The sequence below is a fragment of the Anoplolepis gracilipes genome, chromosome 1 (assembly GCF_047496725.1).
Source record: "Anoplolepis gracilipes chromosome 1, ASM4749672v1, whole genome shotgun sequence".
NCBI lineage: Eukaryota > Metazoa > Arthropoda > Insecta > Hymenoptera > Formicidae > Anoplolepis > Anoplolepis gracilipes.
In genome coordinates, this window is record NC_132970.1 from 3,930,798 (window position 1) to 3,952,086 (window position 21,289).

At 38.1% G+C, this 21,289-nt stretch overlaps 1 protein-coding gene across 4 annotated transcripts in view; it reads left to right on the forward strand.

Moving 5' to 3' along the window:
- LOC140669949 (beta-1,4-glucuronyltransferase 1) overlaps nucleotides 1–20,710 on the forward strand; it is a 38,660-nt gene extending 17,950 nt beyond the window's left edge. For all 4 annotated transcript variants that reach the window (XM_072900224.1, XM_072900208.1, XM_072900216.1 and 1 more), the window contains exons 2-4: nucleotides 2,848–3,824; nucleotides 4,263–4,443; nucleotides 16,412–20,710. In XM_072900224.1, coding sequence (XP_072756325.1) covers nucleotides 2,908–3,824; nucleotides 4,263–4,443; nucleotides 16,412–16,618 — 1,305 coding nt within the window. In that variant the 5' untranslated portion in view covers nucleotides 2,848–2,907 and the 3' untranslated portion in view covers nucleotides 16,619–20,710. The remainder of the gene's footprint in view (nucleotides 1–2,847; nucleotides 3,825–4,262; nucleotides 4,444–16,411) is intronic.
- Nucleotides 20,711–21,289: the final 579 nt, after the last annotated feature.

Genomic DNA, 21,289 nt, shown 5'->3' on the forward strand with positions numbered 1-21,289 from the left:
TTTGCATCTGTCACATTCGTCGAATACCAGTTGTTCCGTAAGAGGAAAGCGTGTAAATGCATCTTGAGATAAATATACGCGCATTTTACATACATACTATATGTATATAAAGGTCATAATTTGCAGGAATGTAACATCATGAGAAATACATTACGCGCGCTACTCGTTCTACAGAAGTGACCCTAATGCATCCGATATCCGCTTTCCCAAGTCGGTCAAGACTCCTTCAGAAGATGCATTTCCACTCGAGACTTTCTTCCCATGTTCGCTCGTGGAGATGCGGGCGCATCCGAATAGCCAAGGTTTGCCTGTCGGTGAGGCTGGCGATCTGTGCGGGAAGATTGTGAGTCGGGAATCGTGGGGGGAAAGGAGAAGGGGAAAGAGGGTGGAAGCAGGAGAAGGATGATTTATCTCCCTTGGGCGCGAAGATTTTACCTCGGGTGTTAGTTCCGCCGGTTGAACATCCAGATGGAAAGCGGGCGGTGTGTGTTGAGCAGGGCAACGAAGGGTTGCCGCAAAGTTCTTATCGGCATGTATATAATTTTCGGTAGGTTTGCAACAGTTAGTAGACACTGCGGCTACCATTTGCCCTTTGCGAACACGAAACTTGCTGCGCGGCGGAATACTTACGACCGACGTTTACGTTTGCGAAACAACACATTGTTCCCTAAGGTGCATTAGGGCGGATTTCCCGCCCCTATCGATTAGTTGAACACGATTTAGTTGCGCGATTTTTGTCAGACTTAATATTGAAGCGTTCGGCAATCTGGATGAGCTATAATTCGCTCAAAGCTTCAACCTCAAAGTTTAGTTCATGAAACTTACTGAAAGTAAATATAAAGCAAGTTGCCACATCCTTTTGCGCAGACACATATACACACGGAATAAGTTTTTAAAATATTTATCAAAGAGATAAAAATATGTGAAATAAAAGTGCGCAAAGCGCAATCAAAGCAAAGGATATAAAAATCCTTCAATTATGAATCCTTTTTTATGAATAACGTAAAAAATTATATTAATTAAAATAACATTATAAAATTATTAATTAATTGGGCAATATTTTTATTTGATATTATTATATCAGTGCCAAAGTTAGGAATAAAATATTGATTGGGGATTTTACAGTTTCGAAAAAAATTATAATCAATTTCTTTTGCGAGCGCCATACAGAGATTGCGTTATTAAACATTTTTTATTTTATTAATAGAGATATTACACACACATACATACACACAAAATTGTTCTCGCGACATAAAACTCTCGGTATTTTATATACGACGTTTTTATTATTTTTATATTTATTAAATTTTATTTGAAGGTAATAATTTGGACAAAAAAATATAGGTTTCTCGTCTCTCTTTTTGGTTTTTTCTTTGTTTACAGCATTCACAAATTCTGCTTCCCTTTTTTTCTTTTTTATCTCGTCATAGAGTAAGCATTGATTTTTGCACCGGATTTCATCAAGTCCGAAACGATAATTAAGATAGCAAAGTGGCCCTTGCTCTGCAGTCGACAAGCTGTTGTCAGTAAGTTGCTCGGCAATTTGCTTTCGTCGATGACCAAACCACTTTCACGGGTTTGTTTAAAAACAACGCTAGCCGTTGCGGTGTTATCATAAGTTCTTCCCTTGGAACATCCGTCGGGATAATCTCCCTGTTTATAGAAGGGAGCGAGGTATTCCTAGTTTAAACGCATCCCCCAGTCGGCTTTCTTTAACTTTTCTCGCAAATACGCGCAAAAGATATAATCCGATTACACGTTTTGATACGTTTAGAGACGGTGTAGAACAACATGCGCGCTTGACTGCATTTTACAGGATGTATTTTCTTGCCGTTTGCTTTAGTCTCATATTCTATGTCTTATGTGTAGTCAAAGAAACCATCTTTCTTGGATCCAAAGCCAATCATTTTTGCAAATTTTGAGCTGCATACTTTTTAAACAAGAAAATGTTGAAAGAAATGCGCTTTCTTTTGTTTTACGTTATGTAAATAACATTGTGATAAATATCTCTGATCAAAAGTAATTCGCAGATTTCTGTGTGTTTTTTTTTTTACGAATAACAAATATATTTTATGTATAATTATTTATTACAAGTATAAGTTTTTCCAGCTTTCAAAGAATTTATGTTACCTGGATTAGTGTTCTTCGAGACGTTAGTCCACTGAAGACTAATGCGAGATTCATTATTACACGACGACTTCATCTCGCTATAGTCTGTTTTATTCTGCTCACGTGTTCCTATGAAATTATTCACGTTAGTCGGCGACACATTGTGCCTTGTGGTTCTGGAAGAGTAAGTGGCGAATATAAAACATGGCAAAGAGGAAAGTCGTTTCATGCGATTTAATGCGAACATGTTACGACAGAAACACATGATATTCGCCTCTTGATTATTTTCTTTGTCAAGTTTTTGGCAACTTTTGCAAGCACGAACAAAATAATTAATTAAGACGTCGCGATAACGTCATGTTTCGTGAGCTTATAGCTATTATATTTCGTATTTCTGTTTCGTCACGTAATCATACGGTCAATTCGTCATGCGATTGTTATTTTTCGACGAATTTAGTGTCTTTTCAGTGTTACAAAAATGAAGAAATGTATTAATTAAAAATTCCATTCTTTTTGTTTGTTATTAAAATATGGTAAATATATTATTTATTATATAATGCTATTAATTCCGCAGATAAAACATAGATTATTAATTGATTGCAAAATCATTCTCGTTCATTACTTGCAGCATCTTGAAATCTGAAAGTTTGAAAATCTTGAAGGCTTAAAGTCTTCAAAATGATGCTGATTCTGATAACGCCGAATAATAATCAGGTATGTTTTTCTTATCGTTTCTAGCTGGGATGCCGACCATGGAATCTCAGTCTGACGAGCGTGATCATCTTGGCGCTGTCGAACATGCTGCTAACGTTCCTGCTGTTGCAATCGGAGACTTGTGTGCCGGAGACCATCCCACGGAAAGTGATGGAGGTGAACGCCGTGACCGAGTGGAATCTTGGCAACCTCGACAAGCAGCAGGAACAACAACCGGAATGCATCACGCAAAATTATCAACCGACGTTACCCGACGTTAACAGTCTGCAGCTGGATATCAAGCTCGGCAGATGGGACACTCGACGGATATTCCGAATGTTCGACTCGGTGCTGGTCGGTAGCAAATTTACGGAGTTGTCGCAGACCCACCGGGTGTGTCTGGCTACTCAAAGTTCCGTGGAAAAGCTGCATTCGTTAGTGCAGGTCGCCTTGCACTGGACCGGACCGATGTCTGTCGCGCTTTACGCTGCTGGTGACGAGGAGTTTGAGGTGTTGCAGCGTTACCTGGTGTACCTGAGAAAATGCTACGAGTCCATCAGAGAGAGGGTGATCTTCTCTCTGGCTGTACCGAGGATGCGATCGCCTAAGAAGCAACCGCGCGTCTTCGAGCTGCCGGATATTATCGATTGTGCCAAACCGGAAGCTACTTTGAACGAACTTGCTAGCCACATATCTAGCGAGCAGACAAACTGGCGGATACGAAACGTTTATCCGCAGAACCACATGCGCAACTTAGCGCGCAAGAACTGCCAGACGGACTACGTGTTTCTGACGGACGTCGACATCGTGCCGAGCTTCAATTTGACGGTCGCGCTCGATGAGTTCCTTAGGAACGACAACTGTGATAAGTGCGCCTACGTAATACCTACGTACGAGTTGGATATGCGCATGAGATTTCCCCAGAATAAGACAGAACTCATCAGACTGGCGAGGAAGGGCTTAGCCAGGCCTTTTCACCAAAAAGTCTTTATACATAATCAATTTGCCACAAACTTTACAAGGTAAGTGATTTTATTAAGTATTAGCTTTTTATAATTTTTTTAAAATAATATTTCCTGTAATCAACTGAAAATAATACAATATATATTGACATTATTAAAACATATTTATGTAATAGATTTAATATCCGTTGAATTAAAATTGATTGAATTCACATAACGATAATATACATATAATGGTATTCCTATTACAAATTTTACTATGTTTATACGATTTTAATATATGTAATTTTGCCGTTATTCAGGGATGATTATTCGATGAACGTAATTCATACTTGGTTGTAACTGTCTGTCTCCCTTTCCCCCCCCCCTCTCTCTCTCTCTCTCTCTCTCTCTCTTTATATCTATGTATATAAAATATGAATCGTTAATTCAGCATACAAAATATTATTTGGATAGTGCGCATCACATACGTAAGGTTGAGGACTTTTTATTTTATAGGTGGCTGCAGGACGTGTCGCCGACCCATAAATATCATGAAAACGTAAAGACTGGTAAGGTCTACGTTAGTCATGACGTGACGAATTTCGAATTCCTTTACGAGCCGTTTTACGTAGCGAAAGATATCGCACCGTCTCACGATGAGAGGTTTATGGGATACGGATATACGAGGAATACCCAGGTACGCGATATTCCCTAGAATATACGTTTCTTTTTTTTCTGTTTGTGTTTGACATCCACGTGACGAATACGTTAGTAGCAATGTGGAATCGAAAATGCAATTTCGCTCGAGCACGAAATAACATGAAATTTTACAATGCAAAAGTTTATGTTTGATCTGGGCTGAGTTTGATGATACGAACGCTGTTCTTTTCGTTAATGGATGAAATTACTCGTATTCGAGAAGATGAGCTCGTGTAGCTGTATAATGCGCCTTTATATTTGCAAAATGTATCAAATCATTTAGCAATAATATCGTAGAGCGATCTGAATTAAAAATGCTTTCGTGGCAACATTATCGTCGATATTCTCGATGAAAAAGCGGACGAGTGATAAAGAATATAAATATGGCTCACGCAGAACCAAATGTACCCATGGTAATTGCACGAACGCGGGATGGTATTTTACCGCGCTGTTAGTTTAGCTCAATGTCGGGAGATAAAAAGTATTCTATCGAAAATTAATATACCTTTCGGGACATTAATGGAATTAACGGAGATAAATGGTGATAATGGAACCGGTAGCTACTGCCCATTCCATTTCTACGTTACTATGTAAACAGGCGGCATAAATTACACTAAAAGATATACATACATTTTGAGAGATCTGATAAAAACGGATACACGTGGGTCCGTGTTTTATCATCAATTTCTAGAATTACAATATTTTGCTAATTCAACGATACAAGCCATGCTACGGAAAAATCATACGACAGCGACTAGAGTTGAGTTTTAGCAAGGACATGCTAGCGAGATCCTGGCATGAGCCAGGGGAAAACAAGCCAAGGGCGCTCGTTTGTGAATGATACGTTCGAGAATCGCAAATTGGAGTGAGCATGCCCTCGTGCATAGCTGCGACATTAATTGAATTACATATTATCATTGCCGCGCTGTTATCGGGCGATGGAGGCTCGTTTCGCGCAACGATCATTATTCAATTTAAACTTGATGCATCCCCGGTTGTATAATCGAACGTTTGCATATCGGGATAGCGTCGTGCGGGCTGTGCAAATTACGTTCGCTAATGTACTTTTCAGCCACATTATCCTCGCTCGAATTATGGAAGAATCGCTCGAATTTCTTCGATCGATAACATCAAACTTTGAAACTTCGTCACGTAGCGTATCATGCGGGTGAAACTTTGATATCTCGGGCAACTGGGAGGATTTTCGATCTCGAGTCTAAAACTTGAAAGCAGAAAAACAATATCTATAGCTTCGATTTACCTTTCACAGAAATTTGATTCTGTAAGATTTCCTTCTCTCTCTCTCTCTCTCTCTCTCTCTCTCTCTCTCTCTCTCTTTGTTATTGTTTAACCACAGCTGTGAGAGAGAAAGATCGGGACAATTAAAATTGCAGAGGCCTCTAAAAGATTATTTGTGACGAGAGCCACGAAGCGGTGGTGAAAACTTTTCTTCTTGCAGTCCATACACGGGGAGTTTGCATACCTTTGAACATATGGATGTACGTTCGTAGGGTGGCACGCGGGTCCTGCGTTGTTTCGACGAGAGAAGTGTACGATGTTCGTGGCTTTCGACCTCACGGCGGAAATAACGAAATTCCATCGCAGGGCGAAAATCCGAGCGCGACGACCGTAAAACGAAGTATGCCAAGTACCGACGGCAATAAAACCAGCGTAAATCTACGTATACACGTATCGCGACTGCGTCGCGTCGTCGACTTGCAACCAGTCGCTATGGTGGTGTGGGCTCGTGGTCATGCCGCTGATATTACATGCTGGCGGACGCCGGAAGTACGTACTCGCGTCTCCTTTGCGGTTTGCGTCGCGCAACATCTATTCACTTCTGCGGAGGAATGAGAATGGCTATCGTCTGTTTGTTCTCTCTTCGTTTCTTACGACACGTTTAGCCAGCTGCCGGAGATTCATTTCCGAGAGATGTATAACATTAAGATCAAACTACTGTCTTTTTTTTTTTTTTTTTTTTTTTTTTAGGGAGGGCCTGCGCTATTTTATTCTGTTCTTATCACGAGATTTTTGTACACGAGTAAATTTTTTAACGCATTTTATTTTGTCACGTATATATTGAATGTTACTTATATGTTGTTTCCAAAATGATTCGATGTATTAAATATATTGTTACATCACAGGCGTCGAATTTTAGACCGCAAGTGAGAGAACCTTTCCCACACACCGATATACGCGTTTGTCGCGAAGACGCATTGCTGCCGGTTAAATTTTATTTTGCGTTAATTAATCTTCGGTTGTTTGCGTATACAATGTGCGAGAACAATGCGGTATGCGCCATAATCGCGACGCAATTACGCTGGTTTCCTGGCTCGCCTCGATTGCCCTAGCAAAACGAGCATGTTAATTGCCGATCGATTCGTTAATTCTCCGTACCACCCCTCCTATGGCGTGGCCTTTATCTGGTCGAGCGAGCTTAACGTTCCCTCACCGATACAACCTTCAATTACTCGTCGACGCACTGGCCAATCGTCGATGCGACCGATATAAAGGATTTGGGCTCGATGAGAGATACGCGGCACGTGCTGTTCGCTTGCGATTCGTGTATATATATATATATATATATATGGTATCGACGATTGATCTTGTCATCACCGATTCGACATACCGAGTTCGAACGTAGTCGAACCTCGAGGGATTCTTTATTGTCGTGTTTATCGAATGTGTCGATCGGGCTGGCACGAACCGTCCCGGTTTGATATCTCATCAGACTGGCGTTATCGGATTGACTGCCGGCTCCCAGAGCTGGCGCCTAAAAATCGCGCGATAAATGAGATAAGTCTGGCGTGAGAGATGGAAGAATAAAGGTATAATAAAATAAAAATAATCGAAAAATAAACAGACCTCCGATCTAGTTCAAAAGGTATATACAATTGTAATTATAAATTTGGATTAAACAATTTTTTTTTTTTTTCTTTTTTTTGAGAATTGCGCAAAAATATTATGCAAGAAAATAAATCATTATTATTATTATTATCGCAGCAATAAATTTCTCAAGCAATAGCGTGATAATAATAAATTAGTTCTCACGAAGCTGGTGTTAATTACGAAATTGAATATCAATTTATGCATCAGAAACCCCAAGCCGTTATTGCCGACTTTGTGAGATGACGTATTTCCATTCGCGCCGTATATACCGAGTGCTACCGACATTATTCGCCATTTAACATTTTCTTGTCACTCGTTGATTCATTATTCATTATCACTTGAGGCTAATCTATAATAACGACTCTCACATTCGATTTTCGAGAGTAGATAGGTAGATAGTATGTCGTTGTCGCGGGAGAAGTGGCACCGAAGTATCGCACGCAAGCACCTCGCAGATGATTGCAATCAACTCGGAAACGAGATAGTTCGTTCTAGACGCTTCAACGTAGCGGTCACTCCGCTACGTTGATTGAGCGATTTGGTCGGCCGGGATCGTAAATCAGAGGCAGGCCGGCACGAATAGAACGATCCGATTTGCTCGAGTTGGTTGCGAGCGGCACCTTTCATCGTTTTGCAGTTTATCGGAAATCACGGAATATATAGTTCAGACTTGCGTATTATATAGTCATTGAAAAAGTGCGAGGCAAGAAATATAGTGCTGAAGGGGTGTAAATAAAGTAAAAATAAATCCTCTTATCTATCCTCGCGAGTCGAACGTATGAAATTTTTAGAAAAATCTTGAATTTCCAAGAGATAGAATGTTGTTACAAATCTAGCCTTCCGTTAATTACTCATTAATACGATTAACGTATTTGCAGTGATTTATGCGACGAATGTTGACGAATTATTTCGCATGACTCATTAATGCTTCATTCGGCTTTTGACATAATTTATTTCAGCTTAATTCGTTCGATAGCATGCTGTTAATTTTTGACGTAACGCGCTCTTGCACATTCAAATATACAAGTATGATTGAACGCGTGTTTCGTAACTAGATGTTTAATGTGAGATTAAATAATATTGAATAAGTAAATTTTATTTTATATATTTCGCATTAAGCAAATTCAAATTTGCATCCGTAGCAAGTGCTGAGCAAATTAACCTATGCGAATTTGGATTATCGGCGCACATAGTATATATATATATATATATATATATATATATATATATATATATATATATATATATATTAAGTGTCGAATATCGTAGCGGTTGTATTTCATAATGCAAATTCGATAATGGAGCAACAAAAATCTTATTCGATTTTCGAATATGGTATATCGCGAATGTGTATGCGTATCGGCATTATTTCAATGCATCTATGCGTTTTAATTATTTCCACGCATTTCTCCGGCAATCTTTTTCCGTTAACTGTTTTATAATTGAATTGGTCCGAAAGTGATTTTCGATTAGGCGTTCAGATATTCCGCGCGGCACATTGGTAGCCAACGATCCAACTCGATCCAAAGGATGTCCGTAATTTAGCGGCTAGTTCTCTCATGGAAGATCAATGACCGCGGCTTGCAGGCACCGTGTAACAAGCAGCAATTTAAGTGTAGGATAATGCCAGTTCTCTCGTTCGTAGAAAGGATCGATCGACTTTAATCGTATCGCGCGAAGCTTTTCCAACCAGATTTGTTGTATTTAAGTAGAACGCGGAAAAGGGCATACGATTTGTATAATTTCTTTCTTTCAAAATGTAATAATGAAAAAAAAAAAAAAAAAAAAAAAAAAATATCTCGAACGATTTTATATCTGTCTAGCGTTGAAATTTGAATTCATCTAAAATTACATGGATTTCCATTTCTGCTGCTCGCTCCATTTAAGCGCCCTCGAAACGAACGAGAGGATTTTCCGTTCCGCCCTTTTACCCCCGCCGTTTTAATTCCATCCCAAGTTGCGGTGCCGCGCCCCGCCGCGCCGGTGGCCCCCTTAATGCAGAGAATGTAAGATAAGTGGAGGCGCCATACGCCGGGACGGCCGGGACGCGCTGTATTCGCGGGGATTTACGCCGACGTGCGATGGCATAAAACTCAATTATCAGATTTAGCCCGCCACTTACCGTAGCCGGCATATTACTCGGCTGTGCCATTTGGAAAAATTATACGAGCCTGTTTACCGTCATGCTCACTTTACCTTACGCATGCGCCGGCACGTCTTCATCTAATACGTGTCACTTCTTTGCACGCTCGTTCGACGAAACGCATATCTTGACGCCACAAAGAGTAATCTGAATGTTATCTGAAAAGTGTCACTTGCGGAAAAGTGCCTCCACCGTTTTTCAACGAATATAATTGTGGAATATAATTCTTCGTTTTGTGGCTATATAGATGTATATTCCTCATAAGATCATCAGATATTCGACTGTTATTCTGTCATGATATTATGCATATATGTAGGTATCATGTATAAACCGAAAAAAATTGTAACAAGGATATTTGTGAAAGAAGCATTATATAATCCATAATTAAAACTAATAATTGGGGCAATAACAAACTGTGATCCATTAATTATTTGAATGTTAGTATTTGTTCTCATCATTTGTAACGTAATCATACTAATTTGACTGGTATACATATTGTAGAACGTATAAAATAGATAAGGGAAATTGCACCTTACTTTAGATATTTTAAGTATTTAAGTAAACAGGAACGTGTTATTCGTATTCAATATCGGAAATAGCGCTTGAGGAATTTCTATAAAGCGACACGCTATAGAGATTATTTTACGGAAGGGAGACGCGTATACTCGCGGGCAAATTGAAGAGAGCCGTTGCGGCTTGCGCGAACTGAGAGAAATTGACGCAGGTTTCTCGATGAGATTGCGTCAACAAAGCTAAACCGTTGGTACGCAGTGATTTCGCAGAACCGCGCGAAACACGTCGGTACGTAAGGAATTCTCAGCGAGCTATGGAGGTTCTTGAATATCAAAGGGACACTCTGTCTTTGAATTTCGAGCATCGGGATGCCACGGGATCCTTCTGCAAACGGTACGGATCGAGTCGCGTAGTTTGTGCCAGTGCTGATTTTAGTCGACGTAACAACACGATAATTACGTCACGTCTAATTTGCGAAATACATGACATTGGCGCAACCCGGTATGCATCCCGTTGCTTAGGCTGTGACACGTAACGCATTGTATGCGTACGCAACATGCAGACGAACTAGATTTAATACTTTAATCTCAATCGAATAAGGAAATGTTAATAATTGCATTACGTGCGATGTGTTCTGTATCTGTATTATGAAATAGCATATCTTTGAAAGCTCTGAAGTTAGAGAAACAGCGATATATTGTCGGAGAACGAGAGTTCTATCTCTCGACCCACACAAAAGATGGATCCGATTATAGTAGGCGATCACATATTCGGATTTTTATCAAACTGTCAAATATAATAGTATGATGAAACGCATCGATTAGTAAAAAGAAGGATATATTGGATATTACATTTGTTATAATACATGACGTCGCGTACTTTTGTCTCTGCCGAGCGAAATTGAACGAGAGTTGCCGTGACAGCGGAATGAAATAAAGAGCGCAAACTGTCAGCATCGGCGTGTCACGATCGTAATGGTCCGCGGCGATGATAGTGACACCGTCCATTCGATACCGAAGCGTGAAATTAACCCGGGCGCATTTCCCCCAGGTACTAGGACCGTAAGCTTATCTTCCGCGCGACATGCAATTCCATTTTTGCGAGCGAGCGTGCGGAGCGAGTTTGCGAGCACCGCGTCCACGTTTCCGCTAGTTGTAAAATTTTAACTCGCCGCTCTGTGTTTGTAAAACATGCGGCTACACGAACACGTTTAAGCACCTTTTCCTTTTTGGATATCCCCGAGCACAGAAATGCTCCGACGGAATAAATAAAACGTCGAATAGAAATCGTGAGGTGCATTGCGAGTTTATTAATCGATATGGTGGCAACGCAACAAATGCTACTACTCTTTGGAGATTATATTTTTCGTAGGCTATTATGTTGCTGTTTTATTATCATTCTTTTTCATTATTTTTATGACGAGACGTGCAAACATTTCTTATTTTAGAATTTATTGCACACCGTACCCGCGGATAGGGGGATATCATATCATATTTTACTCCGAGAGCTTATAAAATATAATAGCTATAATACGCGTTCTCTCTATGCAACCGCACGTACTTATAACTATGTGGTCCGATTATGTGACACGCTACGCAGATGCATACACAAACATGCACACTTGTGACTAATGCAAATACAAAACCGCTGCTCTCTGGTGACCCACTGCAATATTATGCATTACCATTCGAAAGCCGCAAACGATTACCTTATCTCCCGTTGAAGCGACAAGCGTTGTCATATTATCTCTGGCCAGCCAGATCTCTGACCATCTTGAAAGAACTGCATTCGCTGTAAATGTACATGCTGCAACAAGCATATTTTTTTCTAAATAGTATTAATTTTTCTAATCTTCGAAGAAAGCAACTGTGTGTTTGAATTTTTTATATCTCTCTATCTCTCTTTACTTATTTTAATAAAAAAAAAAAACATACGAGTATAGTATATTTGTAAATGACATTTTGAGAAAGAGGAATCTCTCTAAACGCTTGTGCTCGTTAAAAGAGCCATTATAAAGCATATAGAAGATAGAATTATGTAAATAATATATTGCATGCTTTGCATACATATCCTCTTTTCCACCCCTCTCCGTATATATTCTCATTCATCTATTTTTTACTCGCACGCACACACAACGCACGTGTACGGCGCCATCGTGACCGCCCTTTGAGTCCTTTGAGCCTCGCTGGGAGAGAGAGATCGTGCGTCGAGTTCCGCAAATTGTTCATCCCGTTGTGTCGCGCAAAAGTTTCAACGGGTCGCCTCGCCGCGCCATTTCGCGTTCTCGGGAGCTTTGACGTGCATTATGCGTTATCGCGCGTCACGGTTCGCGGAATATTCTCTACTCATCTAGTCTGGTTGACAGTTGTCGATGCTGCATATACATATACGGTAGTTCGAAAGGCCGCGTCGGAATTTCAGAGGGGCAAGTTTTATGGCAAGAGCACGTCCCAGGCCTGCACCTTACGCGTTCTGCCTGTTTTATAGCTGTATGTATACCGTCGTCGCGTCGCGTGCATATGTATATATATATATATATAGTATGCATTAATGCCGCGGTATAGCCGTCGTACATACACATGCATTATCCAATAATCGTCGCGATGACGAAAGTTTCACGTACAAACAGAGCGCATGGCGATGTGCATTCGCGAGCAGTATCAGAGCACGTGTAAGTTCAGCAAACATCATTACGCCCGCGAGTCTGTAACGAATGTGAGACCGCGGGGTTTGTTAATTAAGAAGATACGTCAGCCCGCGCGCCGTGTTGTTTAATGCAATCTGTTCCCCGGGAAACCCTCGACAAACAGTCGGTCGTCCTCTTTCCTTAACCGAGAGGTTCGCGCGCGAGAGGCGCATTTTAGCCACAAGGATGTGAGATCTGCGCGCGAAACTGAAAGGAATTTATTATCTATCCAATTAAGACGGATAATTATGCACGGTGTCCGCCGCGCCAGTGCAAGCTTGTTAGTTATATAATCTATGCGGCAATGTCATATATATATGTGTTGAAATGTCAGAACCGGAGATTAGATTTACATCTCGATTCTCACCCGAATCTAATACTCTTAAAAGCATGAAATCGTAATACACAATTTTTTTTTTTTTTTTTATTTAAACCTTCTCTTTTCGTCGTTGTTACATCTTTTAGTGACGAAATTTTCATATTCGTTAAACTTATATCATTCTCGTGTACATATGTAACGCGTATAAATATCAAATTATTTCTGATAAACATGTTTAAAAATTAATCCTTTTTTTAGATAATTAACATTTTTATGGCTGGAAAAAATACGAGTTGCATCAAGATTCGTTATGTATAGCTTCGTTATGTTGCATAAGTGCTATGTCATGCTGCGCGTCAATATCGCGTTAGATGCTTTCAGGGCAATTGTACTTTCGGAGCCAAACTGAGCCTGAGGAGGAGAATTGACACGAGTTATAAATGCGAGCCTGTCCCGTCGATCGCGACGTATATGTTTTGGCACTGTCAACACACTGTAGTAACGTGACGAATTGTGTGCATCCATTGCGACATGCACTGCAGAGACAATCCCGAGACGTCGCGGCGCCTGTCACATGCATGTCGCGTCATCGTTACGTATAATTATTCACGAGGTCTACATCTCCAAGATCTAGAACGCGGCAGATTAGATTCTGTCTATCAATTTCATCTGATGATATAATCCACGTGCATACTGCTATTCCCATAAGGTTACCGCTCTTTGTCGCATTAACTAACAATATTCCGACTCAGGCTGAGGCCTGTCTTATAATTAATAATCATTATGTTTCGCTTGACGGGTTAATTTTGATCCATTTCGTTTCTAAATCGTGGAGCTGTAGCTGTATCAAAATCGCTTTGCACTCTGCATTTTTTAATGTACATGATACATCTTCATCACGATGAGTAATGATCTGAATACATGATTCACAAAATTCTCTTTCTCTCTTTTGTGTATTTTTTTCCATCAATGCCAAATTCGGACAATAGTAGATTCAAACAATAGCAGATTCATACAAGAAACGAACTATTTGATCATTTAAAGGAAAGTTTATTTAAATGTATAAAAAGTATATATATATATATATATATAGATGCAAATAAATCTCGTATTTTCGTAGAAAAGAATTTTAAATAATCAGTGTATTTTGTGTCATAACAAAAAAATTGAGTATAGTTTATTAAAGTGATATCTAAAGTAAAATAGAAAAGCAAAGCAAACTCATAGAAGGTATTTGCATTCAAGCTTTCGTAAACAAAATGTGTTATTATTACGGCAACAGAACACTTTATATGAAGTAAATCACTATAAACAAAGTTGGCTACACGCACGCACATACACATACACACACACACATACACAGAGAGCTGTCGCGAATATTGTCTCCATATATTGTTACGTGTGATTATTCACGAAGACGCATTCAGGACTAGAGGAGAACGGGCAAACCGGATCTCGTCCGTTAGGTCTGTCTGGCTTGTCCCGACTGGTAAACCGAGGGCGAGATTACGACGCCATCCGCTTTTCTCGTTGCTGTCGCGCTGCTTACGCTGTCGGAAACACGGGACTTCCCGCGAAGATGTCACTATCCGAACGAATATCTGCGGCGTGTTCTGAAAGCTACTTCCGTCGAAATGGGGCGCACGTTCGAAAGTTGGCGAGGAGCACGCTCTCGTCCGGAAATGTCGTAACGTCATACAAATACGGAGTACAAATACGTTTGCCGGTTATAACGTCCACCGGTCTTTGATGTCATAAACATCTATTTGGACGCAATCGATACAATTCTGTCACTATATTGTGCCAAAATTCTATTACTTTTTCTGCGCACATAACTACACACTTACAACACTTACTTGTACGGGTCTTTAAAGTAATCTTTATCAAGATTTAATAGGGAGTTTGCATGATTTTGAAAAACAATTGCATTTTATAATTTATATATAGTTTTAAATGTAATTATTTTTTTCGTAATTTTTTAATGCAAATTAAGCGAGAAAATTAATAATAAAAATTACATTATTGGGAATTGTCGAATACGATCCGGAAACGACCAAAAGTCCTCCCGAACGCGATGTAACGTCACAGTGCAATAGTTTCAAACGTTTGTTTTCTATATTCTGTATTGCGATATTCGGTCATTTTTGATCTCAAGGTACAAAGAAAAACAATTTATTGGGTGTTTTAATTGTTGTATTTTTACATAGAGGTACAAAATAGGTTTTGTACGTGTTACCTTTGCCCATTTTCACAATAACTCGATATTTTAATAAATAATCGTATTCACGCACTCCAACCAATCAAAATCGTTTTCTTACAATTTAAATTTTATTAAATTTTAATTTAATTTTTCAATACCTTTCTATTGATTAAAATTTTCTTATAAATAAATTGATAATAATATATGTATATTTAAACTACATATATAAAAAATGTATTTTTTTTTTAATGCAAACTCCCTATTGCACTTAAATCTTGCCACGATTTTAAACTCCAAACAAAGATTTATTATTAAATATTGTGTGAAATTAATTTTCTTATTTAATTTAACAAAATGTATACATATTTATATTTATTTGTGACTACATTATTACACACGGTCTTATGGTAAATCGATATTTTCGATAAGAAAAAGTCATTTCAGTAACAATATCCCCTTCGACAAACGCAATAAAAGATACCACGATACATCACCGTAATAATTTCGCGAATGTATTCACGACAAAGTATACATTGCGACAGTATATACGCGCTCGTATTAAAGATTCCTATTTGCGCGCCGACCTAAGAACCTAACGTCATTTCCTCGACCGGGTCGTATTCTGCAGAAATGACAGGCATGCTCGCTTGCACGTACCCACAGATGCAGTAGATGCATGGAGGCTTATGTAGACGCCCGCATTTATTACGTCGCGAGACGCGAGACGCGAGACGCGAGATGCGAGACACGGCGAGGCGCGGCAGCCAGAATCTCCGCTCGCTGTGGTCTCGAATCAGAAACTCCCTGGCTTGCCGAGCTTCGAAGCGGGCCTCATAAAGAATCCAGGCGCACTCCCTTGCGCCGCTCGTCTCACCCGGCTGCAGTTACCGCAAATATCGGTCTCGACACAGATTTGTACGTGTTATATCTCCGTGCCAGCAGTCGCGAATCTCGCCGTGGAAAATGGTCCGCGAGCGATTCTCGCGGACAATTTTCGCGGTTCCGTGATAAATTCTTGCTGCGTCCCGCTGTTGATTTCAGTCGGAGATATAATTGGAGACGGATGGATTTAATCAATTAATACTGATCGCGGAATACAATCGATCGATTAAACCGTGCCCGACTCAGTTTCCAATTTATTTCAATTTCCGACTTTAATTCCATTTCAGGGGGCACATTTGTCTCGTGTAACACCAGTCGCTCGTTTTTCTTGCAGGTTTACGAGATGTACGTGACGGGTTATCAGTTCAAAGTGCTATCGCCTGTATTTACGGGCCACTGGGGACTGCAGACCAGAAAGAGCAGGCCCGCCTGGCGAGAGCGTCAGAACAGTGCCAACAGGAAGCAGTTTGAGACTTTCAAGAAGGAAGTATTCGCTCGTTACATGCGAGATCCGTTGAAGATGATGAAGAACGCTAACTAATGAAAGGTTTATCGAAGGTCTCGTTGACCCGAGACTTTTACGCCGCCGTCATTTACGTTCGTCCTTAGGCTCAACACATCGAAGAAATTCAGAGTAGAATTAGGCCTCTGGCTATTCAGTAGTCAGTGCTCACACCATTTAGCGTAGTGATAGAGATTCACGTGAGTCAACGAATAATTATTCGTCGTGTAATATTCATATTTTATCTTTTGTTATTATTTCAAAACGACGCGACATATCGCGTGGAGATATAATATAATTCTCTCTGTCAACTTTATTTAATTCTCATAATATTTATATTATATTATACAATATAAATCGTTTAACGTTTCCTTTTTAGTAATTGATGTTTATTAGTCGTAGTAAAAATAATCTTTAATTATCTGCATATGCATTTATGCAGAATCGATTGAAAATCTTTCACCAAGGATAATTGATTTTACTCTTCGGACGGGAACAATGATGAAATCGTATTATCGCGACGGAGTGCTTCGGTATGCTCGAGAGAGCAGATGCCAGATCGAGTAACCGCGATTCGCGCTACTTATCAAACCTTCCGGTTCATCGATTCCACTAGGCGAAACCAACTGCGGAAACTCTTGTTACTTCTACTCACGATTCCCCAAAGTCATCAGAGACCGTGCCATACGGGATCGCGGAATAAATATCTTCTCGTGAGTTTCGCGGCACGTACTTGGTGCACGAGAAGCGGGAAAACGCGGGCGGGGGATCTTAAGTGAGCGTACCTCGTTAGCTGTCTGGGGCTTAAGAGAGGGTGGCGTTTAAATCCAAAATCGATACTTCGCTTGACGCCGACGTTGCGTCTCGAAAGTAAAATAAATAAATAGCATAACGGTACGGCATCACGATGCCGTACCGTTCTAACTATAGAAGGATGCGAATTATTTTATATATGTATATAAAAGGGAGATGTTCTAGATCGCAGTTTCCTTTACCTGAACGGATCTTTTGACCAATATTGATTAAACCAATTTTTCTTTAACTAAGAAAAAATTATCGATAATTTTTTATAATAAGAACTTTTTACAAACTAGGAAATTTTATAAATTGACTTTTAGAGTGAAAATAAACAATGAAATATTTCAAGAAATTTATTTTAATCGAATTTTAACTCGAAATTTGATTAGACTAAATGGTTTCACACAAATCGAACTTAAATTATCTAAAAAAATTTATAGATTATGGAAAATATACGAAGAATTTTGGATACCGTATATTGTAATCAAAGATGGCAAATATATGAAAGATTGAAAAATAATATTGCATTATCAAAACGCGCTCTACAAGTCAAGGGATCGACAATATTTATGGCATCTAAGGCGATATGTTGGCATCTAAGACATAACGTACGCGTTTTATTTAACAACTAAGTGAATAATGAAGTCATTTCATAAGATCGCAATGTCTTTACATTAATAGCACCGTTATTTATGAAATTGCAGGGCAATTATACGAGACGAAGTGTCCCAAGATTTGTAGGTACGAGAATGTAGCCTGCATTTGCTCGCGCGTTGTGTAAGCTCAATAGCGACAATGATTGCTCAAGAATATCGCCATCGATAACATTTTATTCGAGAAAGATTAATTCTTAGATAACATACTCTCATTTTTCCTTTTAACTGACATGATGCAGTTTTTTTTTTATTTTTTTAGCTTTTTTTTTGGTTATAAAAAAAACAAAGTATTTTATTGAAAAATTCATCATTTCTTCATGTTTAATGATGATTGCAAAAAGATGTTTAATACGTAAGACAAAAAAACAACTTTTAGCTTATAAACCTATAAGGAAATTGTCGGCGCTGCCACTGTCAGTTAAAAGTTAAAACGTCAACGTTTAATTTAAAGTACAGAGTTATCTTTATATTGTGATGTTTTTACTGGTAGAAACTGTAAAATATAACGCGTAGGCAGTGTTGTGGAATGATATAAAATGTAATAAAGAATTACGAGAACTATATATATACTTTGCTGCCTTTCTAATTCTCGCAATAAGTTTGTTGTTAAGGAGGGCAGTACTAAAAGACGTGAAAATAATTAAAAACTTCTGTCTTTTTATTCCTTTCGACACTTTATAAGAGACAATAAAAACGTCTAAAGGAAATTTAAATAATTAAAATTAAAAAAATTAATATTAACTCAATATTAATATATGCAAATTAAACACTAAACAAATTTTGTTACATTTCTGTTGTATTTCATATTTAATTATTTGTAACATACATATTTATTTTTTATATCTGTCATTAAATATTACGATAATAGAAACATTTACTTTTACTTATATTAAAAAATCATGTTTTACACATCCTGTGTGCTATATTTCGTCTCAAAGACAATTACATCTCTCTCATATTATGCGCTGTTGTTCCGTAAGATATAACACTCCACCCACATTCATTCCCTAATCCCAAGAGTTGCACGAATAATCCGTTTAAATATTGCACTATTACACTCTGCAAGAGCTCGAATGCGTCAATCTATTTTTTTCACAGTTATCTCAAACGATCTCGCAAACGTTTGGCAGTTAACTTGAATCGCGGAATGCTGACAATGGCCGACAGTAAAAAGTATACATAGCAGGACTTCACCGAATGTGGGATGAAAATGCTAACGATCGGGCGGTTTCACGGCACATTCCGACGCAGCTTCATAGCGCCAGGTTGCAGCTTATAGCTACGTTTTATCGTGTTACCGCAGTTGCATCGCGTGTCATAGGTGTCGACTTCGAGTGCATCGGAACCTTCGAGTATACCGTAAAGAGATATCGGTGGCACGTGCGTTGAATATACAGAGCGTTACGAAAACATGCGACTCATATCTTCGAGAATAGATTTTTCGACGAATTTAGAGAGTTGATTTTTCTTTAACAAAAATATCGATAGAAGGGATACATTATTGATTACTTACTGAACAAGTTTTAATATTAAATATCTTAATTTCTCATTGCAAGTTTTATATACAAAAATCTCTCTATTCACGATTTTTATTTAGAAAGTTATTAGCGTTCCGATATTTTTGTTAATAAAATATTTATTTGAATTTTTTTATCATAAAATTGATCTCTAACAATAGAATTTACATATAAATTATTCCATGGCTCTTTTTAGTTATACGTAATCTTTGATGTGTATTATCTGATAATAATATTTGTTTTCTATTTCTGTAATCGTTTTGAGACGAAGAAAGATACTATGCTTCACGAAGGCTTTCCTTTTCATAATTTTTCGCGCATCGGGAAACACGATGGAAGTTTTCGTAGCTTACGTCAATGCACTCGATGACATAACTTCACGTTTAAGCCCGAGATATAAACCGTTTTCCCGGCTTTTCCCCGCGATCGTTTCGGTTTAGTAAAGTTTGTTTACGACCATCGTGTCTCGTTATGCAAGATCGGAAAGGATGCACGCGAGAAACCGTAGTCGTTGCCGTAGTCGATGTTGCTGTGATAGTCGTTATCGCTTCTGGTTGGACCAGTGTATAGATGCGCTATTCTAGTTGTTGTATAAAGGATTACCGCGCACAAGAGAGTGGAAGTCCTTAAGGGAAAAAAATGTGTTACGTAAAAAATTTACTTACGTCGAACGCATCAAATGTGTAAGGAAGAAAAAGATTTTACTACGTTCCACATAATTCCGTTAGCTTAGTATCACAAGAACATTTAAATATATGACATGATTAATTATTATTTATTGTTAATTTGTTACTATAATCCCGAATTTATTGCTTTAGTTAACAAAAAAATCGATAGTGAAGATAAAAATGCTGATTTAACATTATACTACACGGAGAAAATTTTATATTAAAAATTATTATGGTATGTAGTAACTATAGACCATTAGGATTATTTTAAGTTAAAGTGCTATGTAAAACTGTAAAAATTGCGTAATTTTTATAGTTTTACATAGCTTTACTTTAGAATGGTCCTTATGGTCCGCAGCTGCTACACACCATAGTAATTTTTAATATAAAATTTTCCCCGTATAGCAGTCTCGTTTCCTGAAAACATTTATGGCAACAAATTAATTGCTCAAAGACATTACAAAAGTATGTAGGTAGACTAATATAACTATATAAAAAATTAAACTACAATATATAGCTGTATAACTATTTATATAACTGTATTTATATAATTATATAAAAGATTGAGTGAAAAGAAAAGTTAAGAAAAGTTTAAAAAAAGAGAAAAGTTAATAATATCAATTTGATAATTATTAAATTGTTTCTAGAATTAATTTCTATGAAAACATCTTGATTTCGAATTTATTACTCTTGAAATAAGTTAAAAGAATTGCATTGTCATAAAAGTAAATTATGTTATTGCAAATATAAATTAAATAATTTTATGAATAATAAATTAACGAAATTATGAATTATTCTTTATTATTGCTTTTTCATCTCTTAATGCCTTCTTATGTCTTTCCCTTCTTTTTTATTGATCTTTTCGTGATGGTTTTCTTTATTCATTTACGAAAACACAGTAATTACGATTGCATGTGTACTAATCAGAATAAACGATTATTTTGCGTTTTACACTCTCTTGATGTTAATCACACACGACACGCACTTTCTTTTATTATAACGAAAATTATAATTACATGATTACATTTATTCAACACTGAAAAATGCAAATCGAATTCACATAATGTTTGT